Consider the following 22,229-nt stretch of genomic DNA (forward strand, 5'->3'; position numbering starts at 1 on the left):
GTAGAGAAACGTGGGTAAGGTGGGGATTTGTGTACCCCAGTCCTGAAGAAGGTGTTTTTACACCGAAACATGTTGACACACACATAGGAGATGGCGCACATAGGTTACGCCAATACCTCCTCTCTCACCTTTTTATTAGTACCAGCCCAGGGGTCAAATAAAGTTTGTGTTACCCCACGAGCCAGGCACTTTTTAAACATCACTCACTTTGAACCCCACCACTGCACTCACATAAAAATTCCCTTACTCACAACAAACATAGCCACCATAAATGCTCCCACGCAACCATAGGTCGCGGCACGCCGCATCCCGTAGAGGGGTGCGAGGACCCCAATGTTGAAGCATGACACCAAGGGGCCTGTTGGTGTGTGAGGGATATCAAAAACAACCAGGGTGTTCCCAACCATCGTAGGGACACTTTCTTCCCCTTTTTTCCCTTATGGATTCTTTTTGTTTAAAAAACTAACCTAGGGAGAACGAATCCATTAAGATTATTCTCTCACTCCCACCTTTTGTTAAAATTTGATTTTTTCAGTGCACCATGGCGGCTGCCATCTTGCCTGCAGCAGCACTCCCTCCTGCTGCCACAAAATGTCTCAAGAGAGGCTGCTACAGCACCAAATCACCATGCTGCTGTCCATAGGTGCCAGGAAGCCCTCCCCTTGTGGCTGAGGGCTCAGGAGGTCCCAGAATATGCTGACCTCACCTGTAGGTACTGATGGTGGAGCTCCGTGGACACGCCCCTTTGAGATTTGGTACGACAGTCAGCATAAATGTTAAGGTTCCCCAGAACAAACAATTTGGAGGTCTTTGGGCAAGGTGCACTCATGTTAGTCAATTAATCAGGATTTTGTATAGTGTGGCTACTGACCTGTGAGGGTCTCAAATCGCTGAAGGGGGGGCTGTTGATCTGTCTGGGCGTGGAGGTTCAGTCGAAGAGCCAGGTCTTGAGATCCTGCCTGAATTGGGTCAGTGACTGGGATTGTCTGAGGTGGAGTGGCAGTGTGTTCCATGTCTTGGCAGCGAAGTAGGAGAAGGATCTTCCTCTGGTTCTGGCCTTGTGAATTCGTAGGACGGTGACCAGGCAAGTTGAGCAGAGCGAAGTGTTAGTGAGGTCTCTTCCACAGTTACTAGTAGAACTGTTTAGCACTATCCAATGTAGTGTGCAATGGGTTCCGGTTTGTTGAAATAAGCAAGAATCTGAGCTAAAGAATACGGAGGGAGAGAGAGGCGGTTAAATGCTCAGAGGGTCACCAGTGTTTAAGCCAATATGAAAGAATTTGTGTTAGTTCTTGCTGCTACACAGGAATTTCTATTGATTTGGTGCCACACCATTTACAACAGGATAGCAATGCTGTTTGTTTTACCAATTTCTTATGTATGTATGTATATATAATTCGAAACTGAAAAAGAGTAAATCTGGTCTTAGTAAATAATCCTTGTCAAGTATATAAAGGGTGCTTACAGGTTTTCAGTGGCAAGCAACATGCAATGAATTGAGTTTGTAAAGTACATTGGGTTATTGTTAACATATAAAAGAGAGTAAGGGTACTTCAAATTGACTTCAAGTGATGAGTCTGCATTGGATTGAATATCTGCGTTGAAACAGATCTTTTGTGCACTTGCTCCTACCATTCTCGAAAGACAGGATGCTACTATTTGCACCCACACAAATCTAATTAGAGGTCCTCGCTTGTGTAAGATTCGAAGCATTGGAGTAGCACCCCTCACGTCACACCTTTAACTTTCCCTCAACACCAGGACTTACCAGATTGCCGGTGCGTGCAATTACTTTGGAAATCAAGAGTCAGGAAGCATCATCCCAGCACTGTTTTGCATTGTGAATCTTAACCATGGTATTTATTATCTGAACAGTAAAAAAAGCGAGGGCTGCATCGCTGGCGATGCAACTTACAACACGTACTAAAGAGGCGTCTGTAAATGTCCTACATGATCTGCTAAATGCAAGCTTTTGGCAGATTAGCAAATATCAAACGATGCTGAACCACAAATCCCATGTCCTTCAAAGTAGGTCGGCAGTTCTGTAATCGAAGCCCACAAGTCCTTCGATGGCATCCAACTCCCATTTTGATCCATGGGCTTGAGAAATATTGAGTTTAGTGCACAGCACCAGGCCAGAACTGCTTCATGTCGCGTCCTCCCAAAATCAAACAATGGTCTCCTTTGAGTTCCTTTTGAATGTCTCTAGGTTCAACAATGCCTGTTGAGTTGAAGGTACATTGACAGACTTTGGGATATGGAGTATCACTCTCTGATTGGTCCGACGCCATTCATTGTACAATCGGCAGTGATATCTGAAGGATACCTTTGGGGAAGAAACAAATCGTAGGTTATTCTCACATCATAAATGCTGCATGTTTTTCCAACATAAATGGTCGATTGATCTGTCGACATCAACACTGCAGAAGCAACACCAAAAATCACAGACCTAAAGGACAGCTTGTGAGAAATGTATATTTTAAGGGAGGTTTATTTTGGCAGAATGACATGTCGATCCATGCCATTAAGAACCAGTACGGAGTAATCAATTTACACCATCAGTAAATGCAGAGGCATCGTCAGGTTTACATCTTGAAGATCAGGCAGACAAAAACAAGAGTATGAGCCTCAGTTAAAGAGCTACTTCCCATGCAAACATTTTACCAATCTCAAACTTCTCCATCTAATCTTCCAGGACTTTAAAAAGTCAAAACATCTCCCTTAAGTTAAAGTTGATCTGATTGAGCTCAGTACCAGGTCGTCCCATAGATCTCGCCTTTTTAATGGGCTGTAGGAAGGCTTCCTTTACAACACCGTTCAGCCTCTCAGCTCTGTGGCAGTATACAAGGAACTAAAGGGTTAGTGACACATGCCTGCTTTAAATTCATGAGATGGTTACCCTCTCATCCATCCATGACAGTAGCGGAAAGCTGAAAAGTTCAAAAGGTAAGGTTCATCTTCTTCTAGAACAGAAGGAAATGCCCCATCTAACCCTGGGGAGGGTTAGATGGGGCAGACATTGGAAAACAATCATAAAAACATCCTTGATGTACCTTTGATGGAGTTACACTAACCTGGAATATCACTGGCTGGACAAAGGCCATTGTCCCAGAACAACCTCTACATTTCTTTCGCAACAAACTGAAAGCGTCCTTGATGCACATATTTGTCTGTGAAAGAAACTGTGAACTGCCCATATTTTAGCTTCACCAGAATCAAATATTTTAGAGACCGAGGGGCAGGATAAACACCTACACAATTCTTGGATCTGGAAGTTCCTCTACCGAAGCAAAAATAAGTGGTCCACAACAGCTGGAGGGGCTAGTGAGTTAGAGTCAAAATTTCCAGGTCACACGTGATGCTTACGGTTTTAGAAGTAAACCTTGATACCTTTTGGACAGCAGAGTAAGTGAAGACTTTGAGCGCATGAACTGCCACTTGAGTAGACACTCCTCGTACTTGCACCCTCTTTAATTTTGCATCATGGTTTGCACGCTCTTTCATCTTTGAAGCGTGGTTCACACCCTCTTACATCTTTACAATGACTTGAAGATTAATTATTTTTTCTGGTTGCGAACACTTCCATTGCCAGAACAACCCAGTCTTTAACAAATCTTCAAGACATTCACTTTCGGTGTGTTCTGCTAGGTCTAACTTCTCTGACTTAAAGAGGGTTTGCCCACGAGTTTTCCATTTACTATTATTATTTCCGGGCGTTCCAGACCACTTCCTCGTTACTTGGTGGTGACAATTATTAAGCATTAGCAGTGAAGTGTTAATACCACGTGGCAATGTTATTACACAGGTTAGGTGTAGAGACCCTGATTTAACCTCCTTTAAATTGGATTTTACCCTACAGCTACAGCCTTCCTGCACAAGGGTGAGAAATGTATGGTTCTCCTGGGGTTGCGCAAAAATCTGGTGGTAGTGCTGGGATGGAGGGACGCGGAGAAGGAAAGATGGATTGAAATAGGGAAAAACTTGCACACACCAATAGCACAGATTGAATCAATTCTAGGTATATCATAGCTGAAGAAGAAGCAGCACAATGATCAAAAGGGACAAGCTCTCAGTTCCTTTCTGAAGGTCAGGGAATTTTCGTCATTTAGAATCTTAGGGGAGTGCTTTACACAGTTGGGAACCCTGATGCATGAAATGTAACCATATGCCAGATGGTTCAATGTTATAAGCAATCACTGCTCTTATCTGTATTGCAGAGTTGGCACAGATCACTCCACCCTCCACCCTTTTCAAGTTGATACATTAAGCAGTGTAAAGCTAGGAAACAGTAACACTTGTTATTTCCAGCAGTCCAAAGTTGCAAATGGTGACAAAATGCACCATGTAAAATTCAAGCTCTTCTATTAGTGGGACTTGCAGTGTGTTTTAGAGATCTCAACGAGAATTTGGATAGATGAGTGCCCACACAGGGATGAAATTTGTTGCAGAGCGAAGTAAATGGATTTTTAGGTAAGTCTAAAGCTACTCGTGTACTAATAGGGAGTCAGTCAATTGTCCTTTAGGTGAAGGTTATACTACCAAGCAGCGAACACGGAGAAGTAGGTGATCCGCCTGAACTCGCTACACGCAACTAATATGTTGTAACCGGTGAAGCGCCCTCCTCCTGCTTGATGCAGCTCGACTAGAGCCCCAGCTTTGTTTTTTGCACCCTTAACCCTAGGTGTGCTTACCCAGAAGTATATTTTTCTTCTGGATGACCAAGGAATTAGGTCTGGGTGTGCCTTTTAGGGGGCACATACCACCCACTTCCTTGTTTTGGTCCTGAGGAATACCGGGGATTTCCCCCATATAGTAGAAACATGTCGACCAACACATAAACAGAGATATGTAGGTCGTAACTTCCCTACTACTATCTCATCTATAATTTTAATTTTGTCCAGTTACTTTTTTATTAAACATTGTATAAAAGCATTAACCAGGACAATTTTAACACTCACACTCCTTTTTTTTGTTCGCACCCCACACTTCACTACCTGCTCCACTGCAAACGCAGGTGTTGAAGCACACCCAAGTGACGCTAGGCCACTTGGGTGGGCCCCGATGATGAAGCAAGTCACCACTAGGTGGTGAGTGAGGGGTTTACTAACAAAGGAACAATGTTTCCTTGGTTTGGACAAAAGCCTTCAGTTACCCTCATCGGGTAGTACTCCTCCATTTGTTCTTTTGAACCTTGACCAGGGAATCTGGAGTATTCCCCGTCCGACGACCACGGACGCAACTCCTTACTCTCTTCTTTGTTTCCAAGAAGGTTATAAAATCACATTGTTTCTACCATAATTTACTCAGTAGTATCTTCGATACATGAAAACAATAGATCTTTTATTTTTACAGACCCAAGTAGATTGAACTATCAGTTGTGGGGGTATCTAAAGATGATTTCATTTACTACAATTCTGGGGCATAAAGGGGGCTTATATCTGAAAGACAGAAAATTATGGGAATCTCTTGAGAGTAATGCCAAGACTTTTTGCTTTGGTACTTGCGGTGTGTCCTAGGATGCACGGTGGGGTGAGGCAAGTGAGGGGTTGCCTAAGGAAGATGTGGATCTTAAGGTGTGTTTGGTGTTGATGAGCAGAAGTTCTGTTTGGGTACCATGATTAAGGAGGATGCTTGTGTCTAACTTTCCTGTGATAGCTGATAGAAGATTTTCATGACTTGATAGTGTTCTACTTTATCGAAGGATATAGCTAGAACTCTTATTAAATACAGCAGTGATCCCTCAGGTGGGAGTTGGAAAGAAGAGATCCCAATCTCATGTGCTGTCATTCTGGAGAAAGGAATGAAGTGGACAAAGGGAAAGAGGAGTCAAACCTCTGTTTGACAGACCAGAAATTTCAGGATGTGACTAAGCAGGATGAAGTGGCCAACTATGGCGAAGGGTGCACCAAGATTGGGTGATTCAGGGAGGCGTAGGTTAATGCTGTTCTGTGTTTCACTGTTAGTCTTTTAGGAAGTTAATGTCTGTGTCAGAACAGGGGTAAAAAATAAATTGTGGACTAGTGTATGTTCTGGACAGTCAGATTAATGTCACATTTTAGGGATAAATAAATGTAGATTCATAAATCATATTTATATAGACAGTGGTTATCTTTTAAATCTGGCATTGATGTAACACTCCTCGACCAAAGCTGGAAACACCTACGGTACAGGTTCAAATTAAGCGTGCAGTTTAGTGTACATTTGTAGCTGGGCCACAGAGTTATGAGAGCTGGCCCAAAGATTCCCATTATGGTTAATTCGGTCAGGAGGCTGCTTGCCTATTTTCTGAACTAAAGAGGCTGCTAACACAAACGTGAAATATTTTAAGACTTTTATTAGAGGCATAATAAAGTATTTTAAATATGGGAACATGTGCTGATCTATTGATGTTACTTTTCAAAACATATAATGTTTATTCCACAAAAGTGCCAGCTCTCCCAACACCACCACATGCTTTGCCGCGGACTCTACATTGTTCCTTAGATAGTTCCTTTTTACAATGTAAGTAAGTCAGTCAGTCAGATATACTTTTGTTGATTCGTTAAAAATCATAAAAGGGTGGAGAACCATCATTAAACACTGTACTTTGAAAGATTATTTTGAAAACATGAAAGGGAGAAACAAGGCCTTAGAATCATGACCACAATTCAAAAACTAGCAGATATAGCAATGCATTTAAAAAGATGTGCGCCAACAGATTATTGATTGGCGGCTTGGCTTGAATCGATTTTTTTCTAGTTTCTTTGCTGCTATTTTCCAGAGTTTTATGGCACTACAGGACAGGGGAATCTGATGACAGCAGCTCTACATGTTCTTATCTGCTCTTTCTTTAAAATCTCCAGAAGGATGAATTTTCGATTTTTCAGTAAAACAGGGCAAATACATAGTATTACAATGTGTGTTCTTACCATTCCATCATATTCCTAATCTTGTACGTGATAGACCAAAGGGTGAATAGTTGGCTTAATATTTTTGCTTGATTTGGGTTGAAACCAAATACATATTTTATACTACCTCCCCATAAAACTCCGAGTCCTGAAAAATAGCTGTGCTGCGTGCTCCTACGCAGTCAACAATAAGTCTGCTAAAAGTGCCACCTGACAAGGCCATATAAATCAGGGCTGGTAAAACTTTCTCCCCACTAGCTCATCAAAGCATGAAATGCTCTAAATTGTGGTTGCTTCCTCTCTCACTCAGTTACAGTGACCTTTTTAGGAAATATTAAGACAACAAGCAGTAAACTTGTGAGCGTTTATAATTTAGAGAGAGACTACTTCCTTGGCAACAGCTTTCTTCTTATCAGAGCTCACTAACAAGCAGAGCAAACTGAGGAGCAACAGGAGTAGTGTATTCATTTTTCGTTTATGCCCCATTTGATTCTGTGTGGAGGTTTTCTTATAGGATTTTACCAGGTAGTGCGAGGTGGCTGCTGTTAAAACCCACGAACTAGTATTAACAGTAAGTTGGAGCGTTTAAAAAATTAATCAAAACATGAGTCCAAAGATTGATAACTAGTTCGCAAAACCGCAAGTGGATCACAAAAATGTAAGGCATTTATTCATTATCGATGTACACAATGTACATTGCTTGGTGTAAGCATAGACATTTATAACTGTAATATGTCACTTTTTGTGCAGATAGTTCTTTGTGGTGGATGCTCCAAAACCGGGTAAAAAAAGGAATTTTGGTAGGAGTGAACTAGCATATGTGCATAGGATGTGACCCCTTGCCCTTTTATAATATTGTAACTGATTTCACTGCTGCAGAAAGCTCGACCTTTCTCCGCTTCGACAAGATGTAAAGTGAAGGGAGCGCAAGGTGAAGATCTTGCCCCTTCCAAACCAGTTGGACTAGGCAATGCATGTTTGAGAGAGACAATCCTGCTGTGCTGGACCACATGTTCTATGTCCAAGAACTCACCAAGGTGTTGGTTTCCAACCCTTTCGCAACTAGCGAAGTAGGTTTCCAACAAACACCTAGAACGAGCAGAGCCCAAAATCATCTATCCATTCAATTCAATTCATTAACTTTATTCGGATACCTTGGTACCCATAAAAGCACAAATTCATAGTAAAACACAGACAATCCATACATGAATCCATTCACTTCCTGTAGGGGTGGTGAGGCCAGTATTCATATTCTTGCATAAACAAAAAGCACTTTTTAATCATAAACAGCCGAAATGAACTGAGACAAAAACACAGCACCACAGAACTGACTAGCCAGTTTAGCTTCAGCGGTCACCCTCACGGAGCCTTGAGACATCCAATGACCCAATCAACAATGCACTCCGTAATGTCGCCAGGATCCTGATGCAAATCAAACCATGTCATAGACTTGTCAGGGAGATGAAATGAAGTGCTATATCAAGGTTGCAATGCAATGCATCACTAACAACGAGGGATCGAGGAAATTACATATGGAGGGCTACCTCTTTAACTAGAGAGGAGAATTTGACGTCCTTCAGAGGTGGCTTTGAAATTTGAGCCAGAAACTCTGTTCTCGGTTCATCCTGTTAAACAATTGTATTGTATTGTAATTACATTTATATAGCGCTTACTACCCCTGACGAGGCGCTTTTTCCGTGAGTAGCACGCAACTCCGGAACCCATAAAGGATTAGTAGTCAATTAGTATAGTGAAAATATGAAAGTAATTTGAGTGGTGGATATGTTAGTCAATTATTTGGATTGAGAAGGATAGTGGATGGATAGGGGGAAAAGGTTTGCATTTATATAGGGCAACCACCCCTGACGAGGCGTCTAAGTGCTTTTTCTGCAAGTAGAAGCTACTACGGAACCCATAATGGATTAGCGGTGAATTAGTATAGTGAAATATCAAATGAATTTGAGTGGTGGATATCTTAGTTAGTTATGTGGATTGAAAAGGATAGTGGAGGGATAGAAGAGGGAAAAATGTTTGCATTTATATAGCGCTTTCTACCCCTGATAAGGTGCAGAAGAATCAATGGTTAAGAAAGCTTGAAATTCCTAGCATATGGTTACAGCTATACTCTCCTGAAAAAGAGCAACAACGGCAAATCTCGGTGCAATAACTCGTCACGCAGGAGTTAGTCTAGGATCCAACCACAGTATTGCATCTAGTGTCAGAGAAATAACACTAACACATGCAGGCTTGTGGAGAGGTTAAGCTTGGACAGACCCTACAAAGCATAAGCTTTTCAAAGGGAATGCCAAAAAAAGATTTATTCGAACATCACTATTTTTGTTAGACCTGTAACCATTCAAGGCTTGCATCATCCCTAGTGGTGTCTCATTGTCCGCTATTTAGGTGCTATTTATTGCACCCGACTAATAACGATACCAAGCGATGCTTTATTTATTTGGTGCAATAAATAATACCATTACACATTGGTGGGGAATAACATGTATATTTGTGTTTAACGCACCAAAATGCATAGGATACGGTAAAAATCATATGCTTCTCCCTGGTTAAATTTCATCAGGTTTGACCTGCCGAAATTTAACGAAGGTTGTAGTATTTAATGCATCTAGTAATTATCGGATGTGTTAAATATCTACCAACTCATAATTCCAACATGTGCGTAAACAGGGCCGTTGCGGCTGCTGCGAATATGCAGTTGGGGGAAAGGAACAGCAGGGCAGCAGCAGCGATGACAGGGGGACTGCTGGGGGCGGAGGGGGTGGGCTGAATTGGAAAAATGTAAAAAATAAACGTACCTGATTCTGCGGCCGCCTCACGCGTCTCCTCCGTTCTCCTGCTGAAGCTGCTCCCGACAGACCCTGAGACAGACTCCCCAACCAATCCAGACACTGCTCTCAGCACCAGGATTGGCCAGAGTGGGCTGGTTTGACACTCCGCTCAGGCACAGGGAGTCTGTGCGGTTTGTACACCCGGCTGTAAAATACAGCCAGGTTGAGAAACTAACTGTGCATGTTTGTTTGGCCGGCCTAAAACAGCCTGCCAAACAGACATGTGCAACAACCACTCCCCTACACACAATGGCTTGGCCAGCAGCTGAAAAATAAAACAGTAAAATATCATCATATTTTTCAGCACCTGGCTCTGAGCCAGTGAAGAGACGCTTCCCTGCCACTGCGGAAGAGCCGCCGCAGAAACGGGTTTAGGCACAGGTCAGAATATACCGACCAACTCGTACTCGGGGCCGTTGTAGGGCTGAGTACCAGCAGGGAAGACATCATTGGTTATCTAAGCCAATGGAATGCATATGGGCTTTGTTTGGTATTTCACTGCAGTCAGTCAAGCAGACCTGTTTGAACTGTATCTGCCATAATGCATTGGGAGTACCGGTGCAACATGTCAAAATCACGTATTCAAATATTCATTTAAAAACATGCAAATATCTAATAAATTACCTTTTAAATGTTGGCATGTCTACTGCATTTATTACCGGACGTGGGCTCAGGTGTGAGAGGGCTGCCCAAGAAAGTCCCTTGAACTACAGTAAGGTACTGGTTAAATATCACAAGCAGCCTGGGTTTATACTCTGCTAGTGGAAGTGGGACACATCCCCTCTCATTGTGCATTTATTTGAAAACATAACCTAGTGACAGCAGCAATGTATGGAGCGGCCCTCAGAATCAACAGAGAACAGCTTTAGCATGTTACTCCCAGGTCCCACGAGGGTTGCATATGTGTAAAAGGAATCTGTTGCATGATTGATAGTTTACATGACCAACAAAACGCACAGCTTCTAGGCTGCCATCACTGTAAGAACACAACATTAGAACACAAGGCACTTACCAGCGTCCAAAAGAGGTAAATGGTGAAGAGCGCCACAGTCAGTGCAATGAGCCCGACCGCTTCCAGGCGACTGCTAAAGTGCAGGTGGTCCACGGCCCCCCGCAGACAGAGCCACCCCGAGATGGTGGCCAGAGGCGTGATGAACAAGAAGCACACCATGTCTCCAAAGAGGGTCCGCTTCTCATGCTGAGGGCCAGGGTTCTTCAGCCACTGGGGACAGAAAAGAGAGAGCAGACAGGCATGAGCAAACACACGAAGGCAGCTCCGGAGTGTGACAAGCATTTCAATCCCAATGCACCATTACAGCAAAGAAGCCAGTCAACCTTTTTTATTTATCTGTACAGTGAAGCTAAAATATGCGTTTTATTTTTTTGTAGAGGTAGTGTGTGTTGTTATTTACGAGTAGAGTTGTCAATACCAAAAGGTGTGTAACACAAATAAGCACTGATAAATCCAATTGTTTGAGCCGCTAATTGCAATAAAGAGACTTGCATATACAGGTGTGAATGCAGAAGCTGGCAACACATATGGAGTGCTGCATGTAGACATTGCTGAGATATGGTAAACTGTGTTAAATCTTTTATCATGTATCTGTAATGTGCATCTACACAACAGCAGATGTGCACATACACTAAGGGGCTCATTACAATGTCGGCCGAAAGCCTCCGCCCAACACGTCTCAGATTTGGGACCGACCGACTTGCGGTTGGCGGTTTCAATCACCGGATTACGATGCGACCGAACACTGTTCGGTCGGATTCCCATTGTTTCCTATGGGAGCTCGAGTTACGCCCCAGAACTGGCTGTAACAAAGGCTCCAATGGGGAAATGGTGTGTGTGTGTGTGTTTGTGTGTAAAATCCTTCACCCGATCGCAGGCACCCCACGGTGCCTGCCAAACAATGCAGGGGTTTACAGGAGGGTACCCCCTCGACCACCAACGGTAGGCCACAGGGTAAAGGGGGCCCTGCTAGGGGCCCCCAAAGTCACTTTCAGCCAGCCTTTCTGTGTCCAAATGCCGGCTCGGAAAGGCTGTTGGAAACCGTAATCCAAACCTTGGAAACGCCATCCATAGGGGTTATGGTGCGGTTCTGACCAGCAGGAATACTCAACGAGTTGGTCGGAACAGAGTCGGAATGACCGGGTGGTTTACATTCCGACCGCAAACATTGTAATCGGGTGGTCGGACTATAAACCGATCGAGTTGGTCGGAAGGGCTCCAACGCGGGTGGGAAGATTCTGACTGTTGGGAAGAGGCTTTCCGTCCGACATTGTAATGAGTCCCTGAGTAAAAAGGAAGCCAACACATTGATGCATTTTACAACATAATGTGTATATTTTAATGTTTGTTTTAGGTTTATACCGGAAAAGCTGAGTTCACATTTGTTATAGTAGTATACAGTGTATACAAAAGTAATTTGTTAATTTCAACTGGAAAGACTATGTTGAGGTCGATATTATCGATATTAAAAAGGCATTCGCAGTCCTGCATAGTAGGCACATAGGAGGCAGTTGACAATGCTTAGTTCCCCATAGAGGGAATCTTGCACTGCTGCAGGGCACGCTGTAAGTGTCTTGTAAGCGTGGAAAGCATTCATGCTACCTCTTATTTGGCTGTTCTCTGCATCAGAGAGATGGGTAGGCTGTCATGGTCACCAGGCACTTTACTGATAGCTCTGCTGATGCACAGTACAGCTGAAGTGGGACTGACCTTTCCCCAGCCTTTTTAGAATGTTTGAAGTACAGCAGGCATGGGATCGACTCTGCCTCCCCCATGTATCCCAGCCAGATATTCCGCATAACATGGTCCGTGGAGCAGAGGGTATGTGCCAGATTCAGTCACTGTCTTACTTACAAGGTACAACTGAGATATGTGACACTGTCCTTCCCTACTCCCTGTCAAAGATGCAAACTACATGTGATCGACTCTTCCCTGGCCTTGCTTACAATTCTGAGCCATGTCCCCCATGGGACTTACTTTACTCCATTGGCGCTGCCCCATAAGAGGTGTGCCTGATGTGCGACTGACTCTGCCCCATGCTTTTGACTTTTCAGAGGCACTGGTCTGTCGGGTATTCGCTCACCTTATTTGAGGTAGTCCTGCAGCCATCACTGCTTGTCTCCTCAGCTCTCTTCCGACCCTTGAGGATGGCTCACTAAGCACATAAGGCTTGGACATAGCCTTGTCTCTTTGTTTGTTTCATATAGAACTAGGCCTGGGCGGCAAATTCCGTTCCGCTCGCGGATTTGGCGGAATTTGGGTAATTTCGCGTTCCGCGGAGAACACAGAAATGCCAAAAATTCCGCGATCCGTGGAATTTTTTGCTTGTTCGCGCTTTCAAAATGCGTGTTGGCAAGATATTTTTCCCCAAGCACGCAAACAGCATTCACAAACAGGTAAAAACCATTGGGAACGGGCAGAACAAGCAATTCCACGTGTTCGCGCAACTTTTGCGTGCTCGCAGAGATTTTTTACCGTTTTGCGTAGCTTTGCGTAGCGCAACTTCTCAAATGAAATGAAATGAAAAAGGTTCTTAATAGAGCGCACTGTGACCAAGCGGCTTCCTGGCGCTAGAGGTGGGGAGCTGAGGGAGACAGGGGAGGCCAAAACTGTTTAGCAGGGATAAGCAGTGGAGAACAGGTGGGTTTTTAAGGCCTTACGGAATTGGGAATAAATGGTAATGGATCTGATTGTTAGAGGGAGACTATTCCAGAAGGAGGGACCCAAAACAGAGAATCTGGTGCCTCCGGTTTTGGATTTACGGAATCGAGGTACATTGGAGAGGAACTGATTAGAGGAGCGGAGGGAACGGTTGGGGACATAGGGAGTGATGAGAGAGTTGATAAAGACTGGGCCGATGCGGGCTCGAGCCATGAAGACCAGACAGCCTATCTTAAAGAGGGATCTCTGGGAGATGGGGAGCCAATGAAGTGTTTTCAGGACAGGGGTGATGTGGGAGGACTTTGGGAGGTGGAAAATAAGGCGGGCGGCCTGATTCTGGACAGCCTGTAGGCGGCGAAGTTCGTACGCTGGAATGCCCACGTACAGGCTGTTCCCGTAATCGAGACGGGAAAGAATCATGGCCAAAATAATAAGCTTAAGGGCGTCAGAAGAAAAGAAACGGGACACCTTTCGGATGATTCGGAGGGAAAGGAAACAGGAGGATACAACCGAGCTGATCTGGGCATGCATAGAGAGGTCCCGACTGACTCTAATGCCCAAGGTCTTTGCCGAGGCTGCTGGTAGAGGTGGAGGGCCAGAGATGGAGGGCCAAAAGGCAGTCGACCAAGGGGAAGAGGAGGAGCCAGTCAGGACCAACTCCGTCTTGTCCAGATTAAGCTTCAGTTGATTCCGATTCATCCAATCTGAAATAAAGGCCAAGGTAGAGTGAAATTTAGGTGGGGAGTGCAAGGGAGAAGAAAGATCAAATACGAGCTGGAGGTCATCCGCGTAGTTATACACGGAGACCCCATTTCAAGAAGGGAAAGAATAAGAGGACGGATATAAAGGTTAAAAAGAAGAGGGGACAAAGAGGAGCCTTGGGGAACACCACAGGGGACCAAGCGGGAAGGGGCGGAGTAACAGGAAAGATGAACCGCCTGAGTTCGATCTTTAAGAAAAGAGGCGAGCCAAGAGAGGGCTGTACCCCGGACGCCCACTGCGCTGACACGGTCGAGAAGGATAGCATGGTCGACCGTGTCAAACGCAGCGGACAGATCGAGAAGCACCAAGGCTTGGGGCAAGTTCGAATCTGCCTTACTCTTTAGCTCTTCCAAGACGGACAGGACAACAGACTCTGTGGAATGAGCCGGTCGGAAACCTGCTTGGTGGGAGGCCAAGAGGTGGTTGTCCTCGATGTGGGAAGAGAGACAAGAAGTGATGTAGCGCTCCAAGATCTTTCCGAGGTAGGGGAGAAGGGAAATAGGCCTAAAGTTAGAAGGGAGGGAAGGGTCTAGGCCAGGTTTTTTTAAAATAGGGCGAACTATGGCGGATTTGAAATACTTAGGAACAGAACGGGAGGAAATGGAAGAATTAAGAAGAGAGAGAGGAGGGTCGGGGCAATGGGTGAAGAATACTTTCAGACAGCGGGCTGGCGCACAATCGGCTGGGGAACCGGACTTCACTTTCTGGAGTAGAGCCAAGAACACTCCCAAGGAGATAGGGGGAAACTGATTAAGAGGAATGAAGGACAAGGGGGGGACAGAAAGAGGAGGGGACGGAGAGACAGAGGGAATATTAGATTTGATCTTGGCAATCTTCTCCAGGAAGAAGTCATTGAGAGAAAGGCAAAGGTCTTGGGAAGGGATAATGTTCAAATTGGCTCTGTCGGATGCAACAAGATTGCGAACTATAGAGAAAATCTCCTTGGGCTTATTGGCTGAAAGGGATATTCTTTCTGAGAAATAGATGGTTTTGGCTTGTAATATGGCTTTTTTGTAACTTGCCAAGAGTGTTTTGTATTTAGCTCGCAAAACAGGGCAGTATCTACGCCTCCAATGACGTTCAGAGCGTTTAAGGTCCAATTTGAGGATTTTTAGCTCGTCTGAAAACCATTTTTGAGCGTCATGGGGTCGACAGGTCTTGACTTTCCTGAGGGGGGCGACTGAGTCACAGGAAGAGGACAGCCAGTGATTTACGGCGTCTATTTGATGGTCAATAGGAAGGTTGCATAGGACAGGGCCAGAGGAAGCAAGGGAGGCACACAGAGAGTCAAGATCCACCCTATTCCAATTTCGGGCCAGGATGTTTTTAGGTAAGGGGGGCCTCTCTTGGGTTCCGAGCTCAATGGAAAAAGAGATTAGTGAATGATCGGACCAGGTGCAGGGAAGAACGATGGGGGGAGGAATGGGACAGTTGGCTGACCAAATTTGGTCTAGAACATGACCGTGAATATGAGTGGGGGAATGGATGTGTGATAAAAAATTAAGGGACTGAAGGGTAGCAGAAAAGTCCTTAGAAGACGTGTCTTCTCTGGGATCGCCCGGCCAATAATTAAAATCCCCCAAAAGAAGAACAGAGGAGTTATTGACAACGAGCGTAGCCAGAAGTTCCTGAAGGGAAGGAACAAAGGAGGACATGTACTGCGGAGGGCGATAAAAAAGGGCTATAGTGAGGGGGGCCTTAAGATTGACTGAACGGGCAATTAGGAAATCTACTCCGCACATGGGAGAATAAGAAAGAGACTGAAACTGGAGACTGGAACGGATGATCATCGCCACTCCTCCCCCGAGTTTACCGACGGGGCGATCCGCCCGAAGAGCATAGTAAGAGTCGGGGAGGGCGGAGAGAAGGTCAGGGAGGGAATCAGCAGCGAACCAAGTTTCCGTGAGGAAAAGAAAATCAGGTGTGTCAGTATCCAATAAATTGAAGATCTCCAGCTGATGTCTACCCGCAGATCTAGTATTAAGCAGGTAGGCAGTGGCCATGCTGGAGGAGGAAAGGGGGGAAGGATCCGAGGTGGGACAGGGCTGGGACAAGGGGGAGGATGGCATAGGTAAAGGTAGTGAAGCTAATGGGGATAAAATGTCCAAGGCGATGATGCGCTGAAGCAGAAGAGGGTCAATGTGCTGACCGTTGTTGAAGGAGAGAAGTTGAGCTGGGGTGTAGGGTAGGGAAAGGGCGGGGTCTATGGCCCCTGGTCCCTGCCGGTCGCGGACGGGCGGAGACGGGCTTGCCTTTGGCGCGCCTTCGGCGCGCTGACGGCGCGCCCGCTGCGCCCGTCCGCTGCGCGACCGGGGGAAACACATTGTTTATGGAGGGGATAAACGGAAGGGGCGTGGCCTGTAGGTGGTGGGCCGCCCACCCCTATATAGACCCACACAGGGGATGTCAACAGCACCCACCGTAGAGCAGGTGGTTTTTTTTTCAACCATTTTCAACTTTGCCTTTCGATGGTTTCAAATACAGATAGTGTGGTGGGCCTTTTCAGATGGGAGGATAGTGCTGTATTTAGCTAACTATTCTTGAGATGGTCTACGGCAGTAGTGTCCAGCACAGGTCAATAAGGGCAGAATCCAGGTCACATTTTCAGGATATCCACGTAAAATAAATGTAAATAGAATGAACTATATGAAAATCTTTTGCACTCGAAATATTTTGAGAATGTGCTTGGTCTTATAATTTTGCACCGTTTCCCTGACAGTAGACACTCCTATTTCTAGGGCTAGTGAAAGAAAAACACACTATGTTCCTGAAATATTTCCAATCTCAGCAAACAAACAAAAACAGAGGCACCAAACATATACAAGAGGAGCTTCTCCATACTTGAACTCATCTTACTGCTATAGCAATGGCATGGCGGCATGCCTTGAGATAATCGTGCAAAACAACATACGTCATGATAGACGGATACAATTAACCAATGGACGATTAAAGTGATTATTGACACTATTACCCAATGGAGGAAATTAAAAACATCAATAACTCTAGAATGCCTCCCTTTGTATAAATCACACACTGCGAGGCACTTAAAACTCTGTCTCGCCAACCTAGAATGTTAGGTTGCATGAATTTCATGGTGTTGGGCAGTTTATTGTCGTTTGTTCATAGGATACTCTAAAAATGAGCATACTACAGAAAAGACCCCTGCTTGCGAGGATGCAGCCTCATCGCCCATTCATTACAACATGTACTATACATTGGGCATGTGTGCAGTGTTATGAGTTAAAACCATAGCCAACTAAACACTAAATCAAGTCTTCACACAAATATAGCAGTGCATACAATATAGAAAGACAACCAATACATGGTTGACTTGCCCTGTCAAAGCAAAGCAAAACAAACCCACAGGTTCTCCTGGATGCATTCCATCTCAGTATAATCAAAAGACTCACACAATGTGCCACTTGGGAAAATAAATTGGCACTTTAACCCCTTGGCTGCGACGGTAATTCCCGGGGGGGGGGGGGGGATGGTCTGCGCGGCGCCGCTATGCCCGTGACAGAACCACTCCGTCACCAGCACAGCGCGTCCGTGGCTCGTGACGGAGTGGTTCTGTCACGAACACTCAAGGGGTTAAATTATGAATGAATGGTAAGTTGTTGACCTGGGTGACTAAGCACGTCAAGTCAGAACCTGGAGCGTCACTCAGTTTGAACAAATATCGAAGAAAATAGGACATTTTCACTGTCTTATACCATACAACAATCACCATGGGTAAACAACATAATATTCAGTTCAATAAACTTTATTTCGATTTTTTTTTAAATCACAAAAGTTGAAACAACATACACATGAAGGTCAAATAAAAAAATCCAACATGTTTCTTCGAAGAGAAACTTGTAAATGATCCTAAGTTAAAACAAGCTCCCTGAAAATTCATCATGATTCAATAAATAAGTTAAAAAAGAAGAAGCTCTAAAACACACCCATAAAAGGCAGCCGCGAGGGGGATCAGCCTTCAGAGATTTAAATTACAAAGGGAAACATCAATACAATACAATAAAGTGCATAGTGCTAATTTAGTAGAACATAGCTACAAAACATTACGTGCATGTTTACCTATGCCTCCTTTCGTTCCAACGGATCACCCAGCCCAGGAACTTTGCTACAGCAATCACAGTAGGCCCATCCGCTGTTTTGAGGATCCTAAAAGCCTCGCTGCTAAACCTAGTCCCCGAGTTTAATCATATGGGTTTCAACCATATGGACCTGGGTTTGCAATACACTGGGCAAACAAAGAAAATATGTCCCAGTGTTTCACTCGAGTCGGGACAGAAGGGGCAATTGCTAGTGTTAGTGCTACACCATTTAACAGTGAAAACATTTGTGGGAAGTGTTCCCACCCTACACTGGTGGAACAATTTTCTGTCTCTAGTCGAAGTGATTAGATCCCAATAGCCCTCATATTTGGGTTCGTGCTTGCTGTCAAGGAAGGCGTTAGACAGAGTAGGACTAGTGGAAGCTGCAAAGCGCTTAGTAATTATCAAATTCCAATAGGCTGCCTTTAACCCCTTCGATGCTGGTGACAAAGCCAGCTCGTCATGGTTGTTACCTGCGCTGCGCGCATGACGAGCTGGCTTTGTCACATAAGGTTTTTTTTTTTAAATGTCAGCGCACAGCGGGAAAACCCGCTAGCACGCATGCGGTTAATTCAGTTTTAGTAGGAAATATACTCCCGACTGGGGAAGTCCACAAACGGCTCATCCTCATCTCACAGAGTATATTTTGACACACCTAAACCACACGATTTTCCTATTTACATCAACATCCCTAACTTCTATGCCAGGGCATTGTGTGAAAGCTCGGGAGTCACCCAAAGCCTCTTCCAATATGCAACTGGTCTGTAATGTGCCACATCCCTGATCGAGTGGCATCCCAGATCTATATACAAAGGTAATAATGGGGTGAACTGGGGGAGGCCAATTATGGACCTTAGGAATTTGTTCTGAGCAACCACTAAGGAATCCAAATTGGCATATTCCCACAGCTCTGCCTCGTATATGTAGCAAATCTGGAAAATTTCCCTGGTGTAACCTAATAATAAGAATGTCCCTACAGCCAATATGGATCTCCTCGAACTTATGTTGGTGACCCTGCCTGACCCAGGTTGTCAGTCCCCCTTTGGGTCTGCCACGCTCCCCCTGTTCCGCAGCTTTAGAAAAATTTAAATAACCTAGGCGGAATACCTGGTCCACGGCCCACGTCTCTTGAAAAAAAATAAGATATCTTCCTCCTCAATAAATGTAGACCATTCAATGGAGGCTGTTTTTTGTGCAAGTCCCGCAATGTTCCATTAAGCTAATTTTGGACCTTCGGTGTCGTGACAGGAATCAGTGTAACATAGCTGTAGGCATAGGCCACACCTTACCACAGGGGAGTTAACCTCTTTAATCTTAGGATTATCTACAAGTGCTATGCCACAGACTCGCTCCCCAGCACTACCAGGCGAACCTTAGTATGTTTCAAGTTTTGACCCATTTAGTGAGAGTGGAGGAGAAATATCTCTGTTGATAAGGCCTAGTACCTGGTCGCCCTCTCCTAAGTCTACCATTGGAGGAAGGGTCTTTTTGGAGACAGATGAACGACTTAGTCAGTCGATTTCTTCCAGATTTCAGAAAAGCTCAAATCTGTTGTGAGTTGATTTATTGTAGTCATATGGGCCCTGTACATGGGGTATATCCCTATAATCTCCTCTTACAGTTGTTTGGGTACGGATGTTTCGATAGAAAAAACCCAATGGCAAAATGCTAATACCGTCCCTGTTTAAGTGCCTAGTCCCAGCCCTGTCTAGAATCGTTTTAACTATCAGTGGAGACCCGAAGTTCAACACAACACAATCTCCTCTACTAGATTTCGGTGATTTCCCTAGCTATGGAATTCTACGAATCATTTTAAATTCCTGGAATAAATGGCTACCCTGCCCTGTTCTGTTGTTTAGCAAGTGAAGGGCCGTATTCCTAAGTGATAACCAATTTCCCACATTGCCAGATGGTAAGACAGGGACATTAGAAAGTATGATAAAGCATGGCGTTGCTTCGGGTAGTAAATTAAGGGAATCACAGGGGCTCTCCAAACCACCCCGGTTCATCCCTCTATCTTGGCCCCCAATTGATTCCCTCCTGGGGCAATCCTTGGCCGTAGCAACAAGTATGCTACGGGGATTTACAGTGGGAGCATGCACAACATTATTTAAGCTAGCACCAGCTTCACTAGTGGGCAGTTGTGTTACATGTGCTGCTGCTATTCCAAGTTCATTGGGGCCACTAAAGTGTCCATTACCTGGTGTGGGTTTTGGAAGAAAGAGGTGCTGCTCAATTTTGTTCAATCTTGAGTCAATGCCTGACAGTTTGGTTAGAAGAAGGTCAAGCATTACCCCAAGTCTTACTTCGAATTTAGCTAGGATATGGTCTTCAAAATCACTAGACACCTGTTGAGAATTGAGCTGTGCTCTATTGTCTAGTGGACTGGAAATGCCTGTGTCTGCAGCCATATAAGAGCCACCTTTGTTGCCGCGAGCCGCCCCTCTTGTTTTTGCCACTTTACTGGCCTGATTGGAGGTTAGGGGCAGTGCACCCGCTTTTCTTTTCTTTGCTGTAATGGCACCCTCCCTTTCCTTGACTTGCACTGTTCGTTGCTGGCGTGTGAGAATCTTGGCCGGAGGGGAAGAAGTAGGAATAGGGACATTAACTGAGTTGGTTGGATCATTAGCTTGGGATGCTGAAGATGTCGGAGCCACTGCGGCGTACAATTAGTAGATGGATCCGGGATTGGCAGGGGTCCAAGTAGGGGAACTTCCATGGAGGCTTGGCGAGGATCTAGAGAGAGTCTCCTTTGGGTGAGCTCAATTTTGTGTATCAGAACGGACTCAGCCCGCATTAGAAACGCGTCCAGTGTTCCTACAACCACAGGGCCCGCTACCCCCTTGCGATTACCCTTGCTCATAACTGATTGCTATCAATGTTATACAAACAAGAAAGAAAGTAAGCAACGGTTAGAATTAAAGTTCGTAATCCACTAACCAAGTCCTTGGAGACACGGGACGACCGAAGAAAGAGGGGTGGCCCTGCCCTGCCTCCTCCTGGCTCGGACGGGCACGGAGGGGCCCGCCCTTGGTCCAGGCTTCGTCCGGGCTACGTCCTGCGCACGTCCGTGCCGCGGGTGGAGAGGCAGCGCTATATGCTCAGTGACACGCCTCCTCCTCACTGGCGGCAGCTGAGCAGGAACAATGGCACTCTGAGAGTTGTAGTTCTTCTCCCGAGTGCAGGCGGCGGCAATGTGGCAATGCGGATAGTCCGACCCTGGGACCTCGTCTCACCAGGGTGGTGTAAGCAGCAGCAAACCAAACGAACAGTGAAGCAGGGTAGAGAGCTTCGCCAGTGACAACGCAGCAAACACAGGGATAGGACAACATTTTCACTGTCTTATACCATACAACAATCACCAGGGGTAAACAACATAATATTATATTAAATTAATACAGGAACTGAACACTGCAGTGAAAGTAAAATGTTAAAATCTACTGCAAGTTCATTAGTTTACATGCCACTCTTTCCAAAACTGAACTATGAAAACGCACCAGACCTTATGAATAACCCTTGAAGGAGCCCCAAACCCTTCTTCATTCTTTTACAATCAGCTTTATGTTAATTGAATTTATGGGTGAGAACAAAGGCATGCATGAGGCAAGAACAAAACCCTCAACGCAGGAGACAGAACCATGGGCCACATGCATTTGCGACCAGAAAAAGCCCTTTCTGATGCATTAACCCATTTCCATTCGCAAATTAGGTAATAGAATTTTTTTGCAATTACCTAAATTGCTAATGCATTTAGGGAATCGCAAATTGCGATTCCCTAAAGGCGATGCATCAAGCCTTACCTAAATGCAAATTGTGCATTTAGGAAACGCTAATTACCATCAACTTCAAGTTAATGGTAATTTGCAAATTCTTAGAAAAATGCACAAAAGTGCATTTTTCAAAGTGATATGTGGCACACACACATGCCTTTAGGCCATGTGTGTGCGTCACATGTGCACACTTA

General features: G+C 44.9%; 1 protein-coding gene across 2 annotated transcripts in view; it reads right to left on the reverse strand.

Moving 5' to 3' along the window:
• Window positions 1–1,829: 1,829 nt before the first annotated feature.
• Window positions 1,830–22,229, reverse strand: part of MARCHF3 (membrane associated ring-CH-type finger 3) — a 313,528-nt gene continuing 293,128 nt past the window's right edge. For both annotated transcript variants that reach the window (XM_086961109.1, XM_086961111.1), the window contains 2 exons: window positions 10,746–10,955; window positions 1,830–2,326 (listed from right to left, as the gene is read on the reverse strand). In XM_086961109.1, the coding sequence (XP_086817235.1) occupies window positions 2,168–2,326; window positions 10,746–10,955 (369 nt within the window). In that variant the 3' untranslated portion in view covers window positions 1,830–2,167. The remainder of the gene's footprint in view (window positions 2,327–10,745; window positions 10,956–22,229) is intronic.

Source organism: Lissotriton vulgaris, chromosome 3_1, assembly GCF_964263255.1.
Source record: "Lissotriton vulgaris chromosome 3_1, aLisVul1.2, whole genome shotgun sequence".
In the NCBI taxonomy this organism is placed as follows: Eukaryota; Metazoa; Chordata; class Amphibia; order Caudata; family Salamandridae; genus Lissotriton; species Lissotriton vulgaris.